Source organism: Cannabis sativa, chromosome 3 (genome assembly GCF_029168945.1).
Source record: "Cannabis sativa cultivar Pink pepper isolate KNU-18-1 chromosome 3, ASM2916894v1, whole genome shotgun sequence".
In the NCBI taxonomy this organism is placed as follows: domain Eukaryota; kingdom Viridiplantae; phylum Streptophyta; class Magnoliopsida; order Rosales; family Cannabaceae; genus Cannabis; species Cannabis sativa.
In genome coordinates, this window is record NC_083603.1 from 9267554 (window position 1) to 9283390 (window position 15837).

General features: G+C 29.4%; 3 protein-coding genes across 3 annotated transcripts; 1 reads left to right on the plus strand and 2 right to left on the minus strand.

Annotated features, from left to right (window-relative positions):
• The first annotated feature begins 4906 nt into the window (after window positions 1-4906).
• On the plus strand, window positions 4907-6001 carry LOC115708703 (germin-like protein subfamily 3 member 2). The gene has a single exon (XM_030636696.2). It carries the CDS (start codon window positions 5063-5065, stop codon window positions 5822-5824), a length of 762 nt encoding a protein of 253 aa, XP_030492556.2. The 5' UTR covers window positions 4907-5062; the 3' UTR covers window positions 5825-6001.
• A 94-nt stretch (window positions 6002-6095) lies between these two features.
• LOC115708702 (uncharacterized) lies at window positions 6096-9248 on the minus strand. Its single transcript, XM_030636695.2, has 5 exons — window positions 8986-9248; window positions 8401-8678; window positions 8104-8315; window positions 7743-8010; window positions 6096-6543 (listed from the first exon to the last, which is right to left on the minus strand). The coding sequence occupies exons 2-5, from the start codon at window positions 8656-8658 to the stop codon at window positions 6247-6249; spliced, it is 1035 nt and encodes a 344-aa protein (XP_030492555.2). The 5' UTR covers window positions 8659-8678; window positions 8986-9248; the 3' UTR covers window positions 6096-6246.
• Window positions 9249-9752: 504 nt separating this feature from the next.
• LOC115708700 (uncharacterized) lies at window positions 9753-12700 on the minus strand. The gene is made up of 5 exons (XM_030636694.2): window positions 12347-12700; window positions 11467-11726; window positions 11167-11378; window positions 10772-11045; window positions 9753-10288 (listed from the first exon to the last, which is right to left on the minus strand). Exons 1-5 carry the CDS (start codon window positions 12441-12443, stop codon window positions 9992-9994), a joined length of 1140 nt encoding a protein of 379 aa, XP_030492554.2. The 5' UTR covers window positions 12444-12700; the 3' UTR covers window positions 9753-9991.
• Between the last annotated feature and the right edge of the window lie 3137 nt (window positions 12701-15837).

Below are 15837 nucleotides of genomic sequence, written 5' to 3' on the forward strand. Positions count from 1 at the left end.
TTGATCAATAGGATACCAATAAGTTATATTTTCATTTTGTTCGAAAAAATAAGTTATTTTTTTGTGAAAGCATCCTCTTTAAGATAAAAATAATTTTATATACATTTGTTACCTTTTTGTTTAGTTACTTTTAAAATTACGTGTTTATTTTTAGATTATTTCTTTAGTAATATTTGATTATATATATGATGGTAACTAATTAGTGAACAATTCCTTTTATGAGCAACTAAATAGTTCTTTTAATTTTAAAAGTTGTAAGAAAATATATGCTTTCGACATTTTGAAATGATCATCACATTGAAGAATAGATTATGATAACGATATATTTTTTAAACTCAACCGAATAGCGATGTGATCAAAAATAATTTTTACAGTTTAAGAGAATAAAGATAAAAAAAGTTGAACAATAATTTTTTTTTTAAAAAAAAAGGAAAAACGTGGCAGGGCTAATAGATTTAAATTCAGTAATTAAAAAAAAAATTAAAGAAAAAGTTATGCAACGTTATTAATATTTAATTGAGATTGGCACATTAGTTTTGTAATTGAGATATGGAAAACAGTTTTCTTATTGTCATTTCCCAATAGGTTTGCAATTAGATGGTTTTTTTGGGCGCCAAGATGCAAAATGGTCCTAAATTTAACAATTAAGTTAATAAATGTCAATTTTTTAAAAAAATTAACAAAATGTCCATTCTATTAAAAGTTGCATAATGAAATTACAATTATAACCTTGAATAATTAAGTGTTTGGTATAGTTATTTTGCACAATAGTACATCGTTTTTATGTGCAATAATATATTAAAAAAAACTGAAAGGTAGTATATATATAAATATTTTTTGAAATAACTAAAAGGTAGTATATTAGTTTAAGATTGTAGTATATTATTTTAATGTGCTATGATATATAATGAATGAAAGATGGAAATTAAAAAATGTGGAATATTAGTTTAAGTTCGAGATATAGTTATATTTCACTAGGAAATATTGTCTTTATATTCATGAGTAATTTACGGCATAAATACCTAAGTTTAACTTCCAATTGCAAATAAATACCTAAGTTTAATTTTTGGCGGTAATAATACCTAAGTTATAATTCTGGAACTTTTGTAGGTACCTGACTGTTAATTGTTAAGTAAATTACCACGTGGCAATTCTTAATTGGTCAAAGTCATTAAATTTTTATTTTTTTAAAAAAAAATTAATTAAAATATACCAATAAGAAAATAACATGTGGATACTGACATAATATTTTAACAGTTAGGTACCTACAGAGTTCCAAAAATATAACTTAGGTATTATTACCGCCAAAAATTAAACTTAGGTATTTATTTGCAACTGGGAGTTAAACTTAGGTATTTATGCCGCAGATTACTCTATATTCATTAGTATATCATGAAGGAAAGAAAAAGAAAAAAAAAACATGTGAAATATTAAATTAAGTTTTTGGTATATATATATAGAAAATTTCTATGGTAGGAACCCTTATTTTGTCTTCATAGTATGAGGACATTTTCTCAACCATTGATATAGTAGACTTTTAAAATTATAAATGACTTATTATATACTTGTATGTACACAATTAAAATTTTAATTAATAAAAACTGAAGTGCATTGGTACTATAAAAAGTTGATAAAATGTATATATATATTTCTTCCACTTGTCAAACTATATGGACTCATGATATTAACTTTTTGACAATAAATTTATTTTATTTTTTTCCTATACAATTAATATATTCTATTACATATTTTTTTTCTTTGGTTTTAATAGTTTCTTTTTTTCATTAAAGAAAAAAATAAAAATAGTTTTTTTTTTATAATTTTATTTTTCCTTTATGTATAGTCTATTATTTTCTTATTACTTTTTTTGTCTCCTTTATACTCCAAAAATATTTTATTTTGTATATTATTTTCCTTTTTTTTATTATCTTGTTTATATTTGAAATCTTTCTTTATTTCCTTATTTTTTTTTCATATATATATTTAATATTTTATTCGTTTATTCTTTATCTGAGGTAAAAAAAAAAAAAATACACATTTATTGCACAGACAACATTTTTTTATTTTTTTTAATTTCTTATAATTAATTCGTTTATTTTAATAAAATACCAATCCTTTTTTGTTCTTTTATTTTTTAAAATTAAAATTAAATTAATTTTATTTTATTTTAATAATTTAGTTGAAACAATATATTTTAATTACTTAACAAGTTCATAAAACTCTTTTACATAATGAATTTAATTAATTCCACATGTTTAATCATGTGTTAAATGTGTCAATTTTTTATTTGTGTCATGACGTACATTTATAAAATGTATTATTGTGTCGTGTGATCTGTTAAGAAATCGTATTGTATTCGTGTTTGAAATCTTGATATAATTAATAATCGTGTAAACGTGTTAACACGAACACAATACGATAACATGAATTTCATCCCTAATTGTAGTTTTAATACATATATTAGCAAAATATAATTAATGAAAAACAAAGAAATTGGACATTCTAGGTTTCATTATAATTTTTTTCAGTGTTAAATGTCAAAGTATTACATATTTTAAATGTAAAAATACAAATTTTTTAAATTTTAAATAATATTTTTATAAAATTAAATTTATATATTTGTATATTGAAAATATTTTATTTAGAATTAATTTTATCTTTGTTTATAGTTAATAATTAGTATTTTTTTTTTTTTTTTGCATAATAGAGGAAAAAAAAATAAGAAATGAATTATTTTTATTAAGAGAATTACAAATTAATTAGATTTTAAAATAAATATTTTCATTGATTTAATATGATATATTTTATATTAAAAATATTTTGTTTGTGTTTGATTGAGAAAATAGTATTTGTGAAAAGAGTAAAAAAGAAATAGAAAGATGATAAAAGTGTGGCCCAACACAAGAGAAAAATAGTATTTTTGAAGACCAAATTGACTCCAAGAAGAACCAGGCCCATTTGGCCCATTTTCTTCTCCACTAAACATGCTCGCCATATGGCGAGGTCGGGTTCCTTCTGCAGTCGCCGGGCCCAGCAAAATCAGAAGCCCCCCAGCCCGACTCACGCACAACGTTGTGTGGTCCGGGCGTGTCACGCACGCGCCAAGCGCACAACTCCCTCTCGTTTCAGCCGTGGTACACAAGCTTCAAAAAAAAAGCTTGTCTCCTCCTTTCTGCACACAACACGTTTCGCCCAGTAGTCCACTTGCTCCCGTTTTAAGGCAACCAACACTCCATCTGTGGCCGAGGTTCATCACATCCACCAATCTAAGGCTACCACGTGGCACTCCAGTTTTGACTATTGGGTAATTTCAGTTTTACCCCGTGCAATTTGTTATAAGTTTTAATTGCACATTAGTCTTTTTTATCTTTCTATAAATAGAAGCTTAGGTTTTTAGAATTCAAGACAGTTTCAGATAGAGAAATCTAGAGAAAATACTCTAAGCGCTCAATGTTAGATTACCGCTTTTTCTTAGTTAATTTTCTTATGGGTTTCTAAGTTTCCTTAATATTACGGTGGACGATGAAACTTAATGTATTTAATTAAATAAATATTTTGATGTTGTTTCTCAGTATAAATGCTTATAATTTTTCGCTTCTTAAAATAATTTCTTTCATCTTTAATATCACATATTTTTTATAGTTAAAAATTATTAATGTTTGGTTATATATTTTATTAAAAATAATATTATTTAATTTATGTATTTACTTTAAATTATTTCACATTTAATGCTTAGAAGTTATAATTTTAAAGCGAATGAAAATCTATTTTTGTTAGAAAATAATTAGTTTGATTACTAATTAAATTATGAGAATCGATATAATTATAAATATTTTTATAATAATTTCTCCGAATACCATTAAAAATATATGTTACTTGTCAATTGTCATATTTACTATTAAATACTTTATTTTATTTTGTTACCAAAAATAGCATTATTTTTTGAATTAGGTTAGAATTTTAATAACTTAAATTAAAAAAGAATTTTTTTCGATCTCACGCAATTTCCATGGATTTGACAATAAATATTTTTTAGTTTTTAGTACAATTGATAAATATATTTTTTTATTAGTTTTTATTTTATTATTTTTTAATGTATATTTAGGCTTAATTGTTATTAAAAAAAAAAAAGAAACAAGTATTTTTTTTTTTCAGTGTTAGAAGAACAATAAATAATAGTATGAAGGGACATTAGAATTTTTCAAGTAAAATTAATAAGTAAAAGTAAAAAAAAATAAAAAGAAAATCCGAATCAAAAGTGAAAATAGTTTTTTTTTCCTTAGTATTTTTTTATAAAAATAAAGGTGAAAAAGTTATGCAAAGTAAAATATTATTAAAAATTGAGAAGGAGATAAATTAACATACACCAAGTTCTACATTTACTTTTATGTACCCTACTCTCTTATCACCTTTAGATTCTTAATTTAGGTATAATAAAATGTCCTCACCCATAGGGACAAAACAAGGATCCCTACCATAAAAGTGTCCTATATATATATATTTTTCACTATACACTGGTGGTATATTAATTCATTTTTCTTTTTAACAAAAAAAAACATATATAGATAGTATGTATGTACACATTAATTTATGTTAGACATCATTGGACATAACATTGATGATATCACGCATGAGTTGAAACCATAATTGTTCATGAATAATATTCCCTTTCTACCTTCACTCAGAAGCAAAGGCAACAAACAAGCCAACAACAAAATTACTATAGAATTCACACTTAGATCTCCAATAAACAAAATAATATCTTATTAAAACAACACATGTTTTCTTCAACAGAAATTCCTAGTATGTGTATAAATTACATGTAATCATGACAATCATGGTTGATAATTCTACGTGTCTTCTACATGAGCTCAAATAGTTAGCAACTTATTACTTGATTATTTTTCTTAGTTATAATTATCAGTAGGTCCTACTTGGATAATAATCTTTGCTCAAAAGCATAATACATGGCTTAGAAACAAATATTACTTAACCTTGTAATGTAATCATAAAAGGATAGTATTTGTATTTCACAAAGAAAAAAATATGTGTATATTTAACCATGTTATTGTTCTATAAAACCTCTCATAAACCCCATTTCTCTATGACCCAAATCAAAAGCAGTAGTAGTAGTAGTACTAAAGCCATGTATCAAAATCTTATCACCATTTGGTTCCTTGTGATTATTTTCTCATTCCAATGTACAATTACATTGGCCTCTGACCCTGACCCTGTTCAAGATTACTGCATACCAAACCCGAAATTTGGTGCCATAAAAACCATATCTCACCTTATGATACTACCCTGCAAAAACTCAACTGAGGCCACCACTGATGACTTTGTATTCTCTGGCATGAAGTTGTCTGGAAACTTCACCGATACAGGTCTTGCAACGATCTCCGTCAACCCCACCATCTTTCCGGGGCTTAACACACTAGGCATGTCATTTGCAAGAGCTGACCTCAAAGTTGGTGGGATAAATCCACCACATTTTCACCCTAGAGCTACAGAGATTGTCTACATAGTTCAAGGGAGTGTTTATTCAGGCTTTGTGGATTCAACTAATCGAGTTTTCGCAAGAATTTTAGAGCAAGGAGAGGTTATGGTGTATCCTAGAGGCCTTGTACACTTCCAAATGAATGTTGGTAAAAAACCTGCCACCATTTTTGGAAGTTTCAATAGCCAAAGTCCAGGTTTGCAGAAAATCCCAGCTGCAGTTTTCGGGTCTGGGATCAATGAAGAACTCTTGGAAAAGGCTTTTGGATTGAGTCCTAAACAGATTGGAAAGATGAGAAGAAAGTTTAATCCCGAAATATCAAATTAAAATCTAGACCAGCTTAAGGTTTGATCCCTCATATGTCCCATTTTGTTGGGCTTTTTTTTCTATTAAATCTTGAAGAAATATAGTTACTGTAATTCTCTCTTCTTTTCAATTCCATTGTTTGATGTAGCATCTTCATAGAAATAGCAGTTAAATCATCAAGCCTTTGCTTTACTTATCTACATGTTCCGATCAAGAACATTTTTGCAGTGAAAATTTATATCAAATCAAATGACGTGATAAGATTCTAAATCACATAATTTGTCACCCAGACTAGAAGAAAAATAGATTCCCATTTAGCAACAGTACATTAAAAAAGTAATGGCTTGTGTAAAGTTTACCATAATCACACTACAATGGATGTTACCAAAACTGAAATTCAGAGAGAATGGAAATGCACAGAAAAAAGGCTACCCCTATGAAGCTCATTCTTTCACCAGCAAAAGTTCCTTAACAATGGTACCCCACATATTTCTAGCTTCTGGGAATAAATGGCCAGCGCCGGTTAACTCGTGATAGTGAATCCATGGGAGTCGCTGGGCAATGTAGCGTTGCAGCAAAACAGACACAAGTCTGTCTTCATCTCCATGCCATAGGTGAACAGAACCTTCATTGTTCGGAAATGGATTTTCTAGTTCTAAAGGACTGAATTCCCACTTTCCAAATCCCACCATCAAGTCACGGTGGACGGACTCATATTCACCCTGTTGTTTTACATGTGCCTGAAGAATTCCAATGAGATTTTAGTGTTTATAATTAGATATCAAAATGATTATACTTAAAGCCACCAAAGAAGCAAGTTCTACACAATGAGATTTAGTTATGCATATGCCAACAAAAGGCATTCTTAATCCCATTGAAACTGCTCAATTGGGATTAAAATAAATTCCGGGTAAGGTAAATTTTGTCCACACTTACATAACATAGATTTCCTTTCAATAAAAGTAGCTTTCATCAAAAACGTTGTAAGAACCATGTTTTTGTGCATGTCAAATTATGAGTTTTCTGCCATTTGGACAGTCGGTAGTGCCATCTGAGTATGTTTGTTACTGGTTTATAGATTAGCTTTGACAGATTAGCATTTTTATATTAAAATATCTTGAACAACTGTCAATGAGTTGTTGTGAGCTATCAAAGTCAATTTTGTGTGAGTTGGTGATATATATTGATTCTTGAATATTGTGACCAACTCTCACTTATTTGATTCTTTGATAGAGATTTTTCTTTGCTAGGGTAGAAATCTTTTTCTTCTTCTTCTTTGTTTCTTCCAGGTTCTTCCGTTGTTGAAGAATTCAAGCTTTTGTGATGAAGTGATAATGGAGGTTGTTTCATCTAAAGGGAAATTCAGAGTCATAGCTAAAGGGATTTCAGCTCAATCAAAACAAGGGGAGCTTGTCTTCGAATCTAAGAGGACTTAGATTTGAAACTTGGTTGGTCAATCAAGATCTTAGGATAAATTGTTGTAAGAATCTTTATTGTATTGTTTTACATACATTTAATTTACAAACTAGAGTTTGTATCTTGACATTGATTCTTATCGGAGATTATTTACCTTGGTTTGGGGAACCCAAACACTAACTACCTAGAATGTGTTTCTAGGGCAGATGAAACTTGTAAATCTATAGTATTCATCTTCATTTACTTTCTGCATTTTAGCTTTTAATAATCCTTGAAAATTTGTAGTAAAACTACTAAATTTTATATTGTGTGATTGAATGTCATTATTTCAATTAGTAGCATCCGATTAGATCGGTTTTTCAAACATTATAAACTAGATTGAAGCTATAAAGAGCAGTATTAATACTGAATTTTAGCTATAAATGTCATTTTGTGCTATAAAGAATCTCTTAATAATTGTTGTAACTAAACATGATAGGCATTTTCAAAAGAAGTGAAAATTCAGAACTAGTTATGCAGGTACCGTGTATGTCTTTCTTGCTCTTTCTCGCAATAACGCGAATTCTTTGTCTTCTGAAGAAAGAACATCTAAACTTAAATTAAGAACACTGGAAGAGGGAAACCATTTTTGAGTATTCCACCAGTATGCAAGCCATGGGGCATGGTGAGAAACACTGTATGCCAACCGGTCATTCCACAATTCTCGGTTGAAGGCTGCATTAGATAGATTTGCAGGTAAACCAGGCCACCAGTAGTTTACAACAGGAGCTATCAGTGCTGCCCCTGCTATTCTGTAAGTATTTACATATTTTCTCAGCATAACAGAAGCTGTTTTATTACACCACAATACCACATTGCATTTCAAAGACATAAGTAAATCATACCTGTGAGGGATGTATTTCAGGACACTCCAAAGCACCTGTCCACCCATGGAGAAACCAATTACATAAAATTTGGAGCCTAGTCCTAATTGATCAGCAAGCTCTTCAATATCTAAAGCCATGCTTTTCACCGTGCGTTTTGGATTAGGATCACTCTCTCCATAACCAGGTCTGTCGAAAGACACAATGTAAATGCCAAGATCTTCAACAAGTTCCTACAAAAATAAAAACATAGATTAAGCTTTAGAGAAGAACAAAACTCATAGGGCAGAGAATGAATACAAAGAGATAGACAAGTACCCGAGACAAGAATCCAGCAAAAGTGTCATGTCTGCAAGAATCAATAGCATGAACAAAGACAATCTTATGCTTGGCACTATCTTTTGACATACCCTGCTCTTTATATGCCAAATGCCTTCCATCACTGAGTTTTATTCTTGGTGCTGTGACTGGGGGGCCTTCTACAGTGCCACAAATCTTGGGTGGAGGAGGTTGAATTGCTTGATATGCCCATGCCAGAATTCCCACTAATAACAAGGCTAGTGTTTTCTTAAGCATTATTGAAAGTTGATCTTTAGCTAAAATAACAACAGGGATCAGAGACTGAGTAAGGTCAAGCAAGGTTATGATGAAAAAAGTAATCAACTTTGTCAAGTAAGACACATAAAAATTTCTAGACCACACATGTATAAACGAGCTCAATGTAAAAGTTTCAATCCATACAAAGTCTACAGACACATATGCAGTGAAGTATATTTATTGATACTCTTAAACCAAGGAGAACCACTCAAATAATAACATTTTCAACAATTGTACAGTATTTGGTAAACCAAAAACTTGAAAACAGTGACAAAAGAATAAGATTAAGCTCATATCCAACCCCACCTTAAGGAAGGTGAGAAAAACTGTTTTGCTTGACTCTTCTGGTGTGAGCCTTTGCAGTTGCTGCTGATATTTTCCTATTTACTCCTCCAGCCAATTATACCAAACATACAGACCTGTTCCCACTCTTTAATACTATTTAATGGGTTTTAGAGGGAAGTGGAATGGTAAAACGTACACTTCTGCCTCAAGTTGAACTTTCTATACTTTTTTAGTTTTACCTTATCAATCATTGAAAACATGATTGAGCACAATCGACATGAGTTGTTCTGTCAACTATATCTTGTTGCTTTGAGTTATCCCACCACTAGTGTAACGACACTTTTTCAAAAATAATTCCAACGTGACACAATGTTGACTTGGACAAAAATCCAAGCTTTTTTTTGTTTCTCTCCAATTTTTTTCAGACAAAAATAGATCAATTATTACTTTTCCAATAAATAGATTGTCAGGATGCAGAAGTATATGGATTTTATCTTAAAACTAATTGACAATGAGAAAAATAGTCTATGTATTTTATCTATAGTATTTAGTTTCAACACATTATCAATGTGAAACTTTCTAACATTCCCTCAAAATAGTGGCTATTTTTTTTTCTCACCAATCTTGAACAATTCGATCACAAATGACCCTTTGTGGCTCACAACGACTTTTTCTTTTAGCTTTGATACCATGTTAGAATGCGGAAGTGTATGGTTGAAGAAGTAAGAATAGGTGAGTGTATGGTAAGGTGCATAAAGTTTTATATCTATCTCAAAAACAATTAGCAATGAAGAGAATAACTCATGTATTTTATGTATGGTATTTAGTTTTAACACATTATTAATGTTGAACTCACTGACATAGATAAGGCATTTATAGTTCTACTGTAAGACTAAGAGCTCACACTAGAAATTATACAAACTATATGAAAATACATAATGAAGAAACATGTCTTTCTTAGTTCTATTTGTGTAACAAATAGGTTTGAATATTACACAAAAATTGATGAGAATGGCTCAAAGGAGGCTCACTTCTTCCTCACCAAAAGTTCCTTAATGATTTTATCACACATCCCTTCAGCTTCTGGAAATAAGTGGCCAGCACCGGTTAGCTCATGAAAGTGAATCCATGGGAGTTGTTGGGCGATGTAGCGTTGCGGTGAAATAGGCACAATCTTGTCTTCATCACCATGCCACAAGTGAACAGAACCTTCATTGTTCGGAAATGGATTTTTAAGTTCCAAAGGACTGAATTCCCACTTCCCAAAAGTCACAATTATGTCCCGGTGGATGGATTCGAATTCTCCTTGCTGTCTTACCTGTGCCTGAGAAACCACATTGAGTGTTAATTAAATGCCAGCTGAAGAAAAAAGGTGAAGATCATCCCCACCGAGTATATGTAGCACATTAGCACTGGTAAAAAAAAAAGCTTTCAACCAGCCATCCCCACTGAAACAGCATAACGAGCTGGAATCTCTCCATTAATGCAGTGCAAGCTACAATTTACTAATACACATCTACCACTGTCATCCTAGTGATCGACCATTCAAATTTGATCAGGGTGAAAAGAAAGTACCTTTCATAATAATTTTATCAAACTAAATTAAATGTCTATTTACAATTGACATGATTGGAATTGGAATATTCATTCACCTTCTAAAACAATGTTATGTTTAACAAAAAGTACTAAAATCGTGTTACACTCAGCACAAACTAAAATGGAAAATAAAATATTGGCAAGAATTCTTAAAACAAGTAAAAAAAAATTTTAAAAAAAAAGGTGCTTTAATAAAGTGGTTTGCATGTACCATGTATGTTTTTCTTGCTTGCCTTAGAGGCAACATAACTATTTCTCTGTCCTGGGAAGAAAGAATATCAGGACTATGAGCCACAGCACTCATGTAAGGAAACCAATTTTGAGTATTCCACCAGTATGTAAGCCATGGGATGTAGTGAGCAACACGAAGTGCCCACCGGTCACTACAAGGTGTTTGTTGATCGAAGACCTCTTTAGATAGATTTGCAGGAAAACCAGTCCACCAGTGGTTAAAAACAGGAGCTATGAGTGCTGCACCTGCTACCCTGTTACAATTACATAGACTCCTCATTCAGGGCATAAAAAACACCCCAACAAAAGTATTCTCTAGGACACAACAATGCCAACATATTTCAAACATTGCATTTCAAAAAAGATAAATCATACCGGTGAGGGATGTATTTCAGGACACTCCAAATCACCTGCCCGCCTAATGAAAAACCAACTACATAGAATTTTGATCCTAGCTTTAAATGATCAGCAAGCTCTTCAATATCTGAAGCCATGCTCTTCACTGTGCGGTTTGGATTAGGATCACTTTCTCCATAGCCTGGTCTGTCAAATGACACTATGTATAGACCTAGTTCTTCAATAAGATCCTAAAAGATCAATTGTCAAACATAAGTTAAACTTTAAAGAAAACCGAACAACATAGTATAGAGTGAATAGAGAGATGAAGACAAGTACCGGAGACAGGTATTTGGCTAAACTGTCATGCCTGCAACAATCAAATCCATGAACAAACACAAGTTTATGCTTGGCACTATCTTTTGACACACCATTCTCTATGTAGGCCAAATGCCTTCCATCACTAAGCTTTATTCTTGGTGATGTAATAGCAGGGCCTTCAGGAGAGCCACATATCTTGGTAGGAGGAGGTTGGATTGCTTGATATGCCCAAGCAAGTATACCCACAAACAATAAAGCTAGTACTTTCTTAAGCATCCCTGAAAGTTTGTGGCTTTAATTAAAGTTATAACAAAGCTATATAAACAAACCACAGAACTATGAAAAATCCAGTTTATTGAGCAAAGTTATATTAAACAAATGTACCAACTCTGTCAAGTTCATCATCTATAATTAGAAATGGACCAGAATTGTCAAGTTCATGAATTACTTACTAAAAAGATCACAAGAAGGGTTCAAATTCAAAGATGGAAAAATATCATAACTTCAGAAACTCTTACTCCACATAAAGAAAGTATCTTTATTTTGCCTAAAAATCCAAATCTCTTTTACAACTTTAACTCCACATGTACAATGATGCTGTTAGAGCCAAGCCCTTATATAAAGTTTGTCAATTTAAAGGAATCGAATGAAGAAGAAGACCCAAATAAAAAAGTAAACTTAGATATAAATCATAAATGTAAAATTTAGACTATTCTCGTACACCAAATGAGAAATACCATTAAAAAACAGAGAATTGAAAATCTCAAACAAAGAAATATGATAGTTTTCAGTACCAAAACAGTTGAAAAGAATAAAGACTAATATGGCAACGTTAAATTTCAACTTCCTTAAATTGATAAATAAAAGGGGACAAGAGAGAAGAAGAAGAAAAACCCACCTGTAGGAAAGTGAAAAGAAGTGTTGTTGTTGTTAGGTCTTCTGGTGTGAGCTCTAGCTGATGCTGCAGATATCTTCCTATTTGCTCCTTCAGCCATCTTCACCAACTAGTTTAGTAGTACTCACTGACTCACTCGTAGATTTACACAACATCAAAGAAGAGAAAGTCTTTCCATTCATGTATTTATAAATAATAAATAAAAAAAAAGTACTACAGAGTACAGAGAGAGATTCATGTCTGCAGCTACAGAGGATCTGTACCTTGACATGTGATAGATTAGAGACTTTTCAGATTTTTTTCTTTTCAGATTATTTTTTTTTAGAAAGAGCAAATATCTTTTCTTGACTTTACTTTGTTTTGTTAGAAAAAAAAAAAATAAAGCGGTAAATATTATTTTGAATTCTATATTTTGTAAAAATTATTAATTGGATATTTTATTTTGTTAAATGACAAAATAAACCCTGTATTTTTTAAAATTATACAAATAAGACTCTAAACTTATTTTTTATCAAAATAAAACTTAATAATAATCTAATCCAAAGATGTTATGGCAATATTAATTATATTTTCTGCATCTGTTTGTGTTAGAAATTGTCTTAAAGTTGATTATATTAAAAAATAAAATTGTTGAAAATTGAGCTCAATATCCTATTTTTATTATTTTGAAAAAATATAGGATTTATTTTGTTATTTAACAACACAAATAATCTAATTGGTAACTTTTGCAAAACACAGAATACAAAATAATATTTTTCAATAAAAAAAAAATTGAACGCGTGGAATGTAATATCACATAGATGATTGCTAAAAAGATTCACTATTTTATATTGTAATGAAGGAGATGTGTAATGAATATAGTTACAATTATATTCTTACTATCATAAATTTATTGATTGATGATTAATAAAATATAAATAATTATTAATTAATACTAAGTTTTTTTGTTATTTTGAAAGAATTAATACTAAGTTACACTAAATGCCACAACTATTGGTTGGGAAAATGGACAACAAAAACACCTTAATTTTAGATATTTAGTACAAAATATGCACCACAATATTACCTTAAATTCACGAAGAGTAATAATATGTGTTAAAATATTACACCCAATAATGTTACAATATTATTTATTTTGTTTTGTTTTAGATAAAATCAGTTATTATAAATTAAGGTGAGTCATTTACAATACTAAAAAAATAATAAAAATTATCTTCTCTAACTAGATACAATTGTCCAACACTAAAATTTATTTATCTAATTTATAAGCGACTTAGTTAGCATTTTGAATGAAAGGATAATTGATTTGTAATATCTTAGTTAGCATCTTGAAATGAATGATAACCAAGTATCTCGTTTAAATGGGCAAATTTTAGGATATTGAATTATTGTAGGTGCTTGATGGGTTATAGTATGCTTATGGTATAATATAGTCTAAAATAATTTTTCATCTACCTTTTACCTAAAATTACATTACAACCGTGAAAGTCTTTTTGATTCCAAGTAAGAATTTTTGACATTAGTAGAGAGAAGTAAGTTATGCAAGCATATTGATCATTGGGTTATGGAAAGTTGGAAAAAGTAAAATTTTTATGATGTTATCCAAATAAAAAATTTTAATTTGCATATATACACTATTCTTCAAAGAAAGTATTTGAATTAATTGTTAGAGTATTAGAATTAAAAATTTGATTAATTAATTAATTGAAGCTCTAGAGGTGGCAGCGGTAGTATAAAAATTGGAGGCTTAATTAATTGTTTGTTGGTCTAGTTTGTTTTCTTAGTTTTAGTCTTACTCGAGGACGAGTAAGGATTTAGTTTGAGGGAATTTGTTAAACTATTTTTAGCCTCTTTATTGGATCATTTTTAGAGTTCATTTTCTTCTTCATTGTCACCTTTTGGAACATAATTACACTTGTTTTCTTTGTTTCAGGTTTTGACACTTAGAATATATAAATTAGTCAAATTTCAAAAAACAGTGATCTATAAGATAGCAAAAATTTTGCAACAAAATAAAACTGAAACTTCAAGCCTAAATTTTACTATGTTCTGATCAAATATGAAAATAACACAAAATAATTTAATAATTTAAAAATAAATAACACAAAATAATTTAAACCAGTTATAATTAAAATATAACCGGTTTTGTAACATAATGAATAAAAATAAATAACACAAAATAATTTAAACCAATTATAATTAAAATAGAACCGGTTCTGTAACAGTGTTATAATGAATAAAAATCAATTACACGAAATAACTCAAAACCGATTATAACTAAAATAGAACCGGTTATATAGCATAATGAATACAAACAAGTAACACACAATAATTTAAACCGATTACAATTAAAAAATAAAGGAGAAATCAGTTCCTAAAACACTAAAACATAAATTAAAAACAAAACTAGTTCTACATGGTAACACATAATACCTCATAAAACCGATTATAATTTTTTTAAAAAAAAGGTGAGGATCAATTTAAAAAAATACTGAAGCATAAATATGAAAAGAACCAGCTCCGTAATAAAATAAATAACACAAATAATAACACACAATAACTAAAAATATAATATAAAAAAACCGGTTATATTTTAATTATAACCGGTTTGAGTTATTGTGTGTTATTTATTTTTATTCATTATGTTATAGAACCGATTCTAGTTTTATTATATCCGAGACATTTGATCCCACTTTTTTTTAAAAAAAAATTATAACCGGTTTTATGAGGTATTATGTGTTATGAAGTATTTTATTGTAAAACTAGTTTTGCTTTAATTTATATTTCAGTGTTTTAAGAATTGATTTCTTCTTTGTTTTTAATTGTAATCGGTTTGAGTTATTGCGTGTTACTTGTTGGTATTCATTATGTTATATAACCGGTTCTATTTTAGTTATAACTAGTTTGAGTTCTTTCGTGTTATTTGTTTTTATTCATTATAATACTGTTATAAAACCAGTTCTATTTTAATTATAAATGGTTTGAGTTATTTTATGTTATTTATATTTATTTATTATGTTACAGAACCAGTTATATTTCAATTATAATGGGTTTGAGTTATTAGTTTTTATTCATATAATTAACCGGTTATATTTTTAGTTATATATGAGATATTTACTTTGGTGATTTTTCCAGTGACTTTTCCAGCAACGTTGACTTTTTCTGTTGATTTTTCTAGCGACGTTGACTTTTTCGTTGACTTTCCGACGACTTTTCTGGCGGCCGTGATTTCCTATGACGTTTCCATTGCCGATGACTTTTCCGGTGCCGGTGACTTTTTCGGTGCCAGCGACTTTTCCGGCAAACTTATTATTGTTTTACAAATATGAGATTTCTATTTTTTTTTTTACAAAAATATGGCATAAAGAAATCCATATATATGTAAAAAAAATAAAAAAAACTCATAACTCTATAGTGTTATTTATTTATGCCATAAAAAAGTAAACTATAGCCTCAATTCTCATATTTATGAAAATTCTCCAATACAATATACA

Excerpts from the sequence above, each read along its gene's own strand:
- LOC115708703 (XM_030636696.2), top strand. The coding sequence starts at position 5,063 with ATGTTATTGTTCTATAAAACCTCTCATAAACCCCATTTCTCTATGACC.
- LOC115708702 (XM_030636695.2), bottom strand. The coding sequence starts at position 8,658 with ATGCTTAAGAAAACACTAGCCTTGTTATTAGTGGGAATTCTGGCATGG. Across the intron at positions 8,316-8,400 it reads TTGCTGGATTCTTGTCTCGG|GAACTTGTTGAAGATCTTGG; the intron begins GTACTTGTCTAT and ends TTATTTTTGTAG. Across the intron at positions 6,544-7,742 it reads GAGCAAGAAAGACATACACG|GCACATGTAAAACAACAGGG; the intron begins GTACCTGCATAA and ends GGAATTCTTCAG.
- LOC115708700 (XM_030636694.2), bottom strand. The coding sequence starts at position 12,443 with ATGGCTGAAGGAGCAAATAGGAAGATATCTGCAGCATCAGCTAGAGCT. Across the intron at positions 11,379-11,466 it reads TAGCCAAATACCTGTCTCCG|GATCTTATTGAAGAACTAGG; the intron begins GTACTTGTCTTC and ends TTGATCTTTTAG. Across the intron at positions 11,046-11,166 it reads CTGAAATACATCCCTCACCG|GGTAGCAGGTGCAGCACTCA; the intron begins GTATGATTTATC and ends TAATTGTAACAG.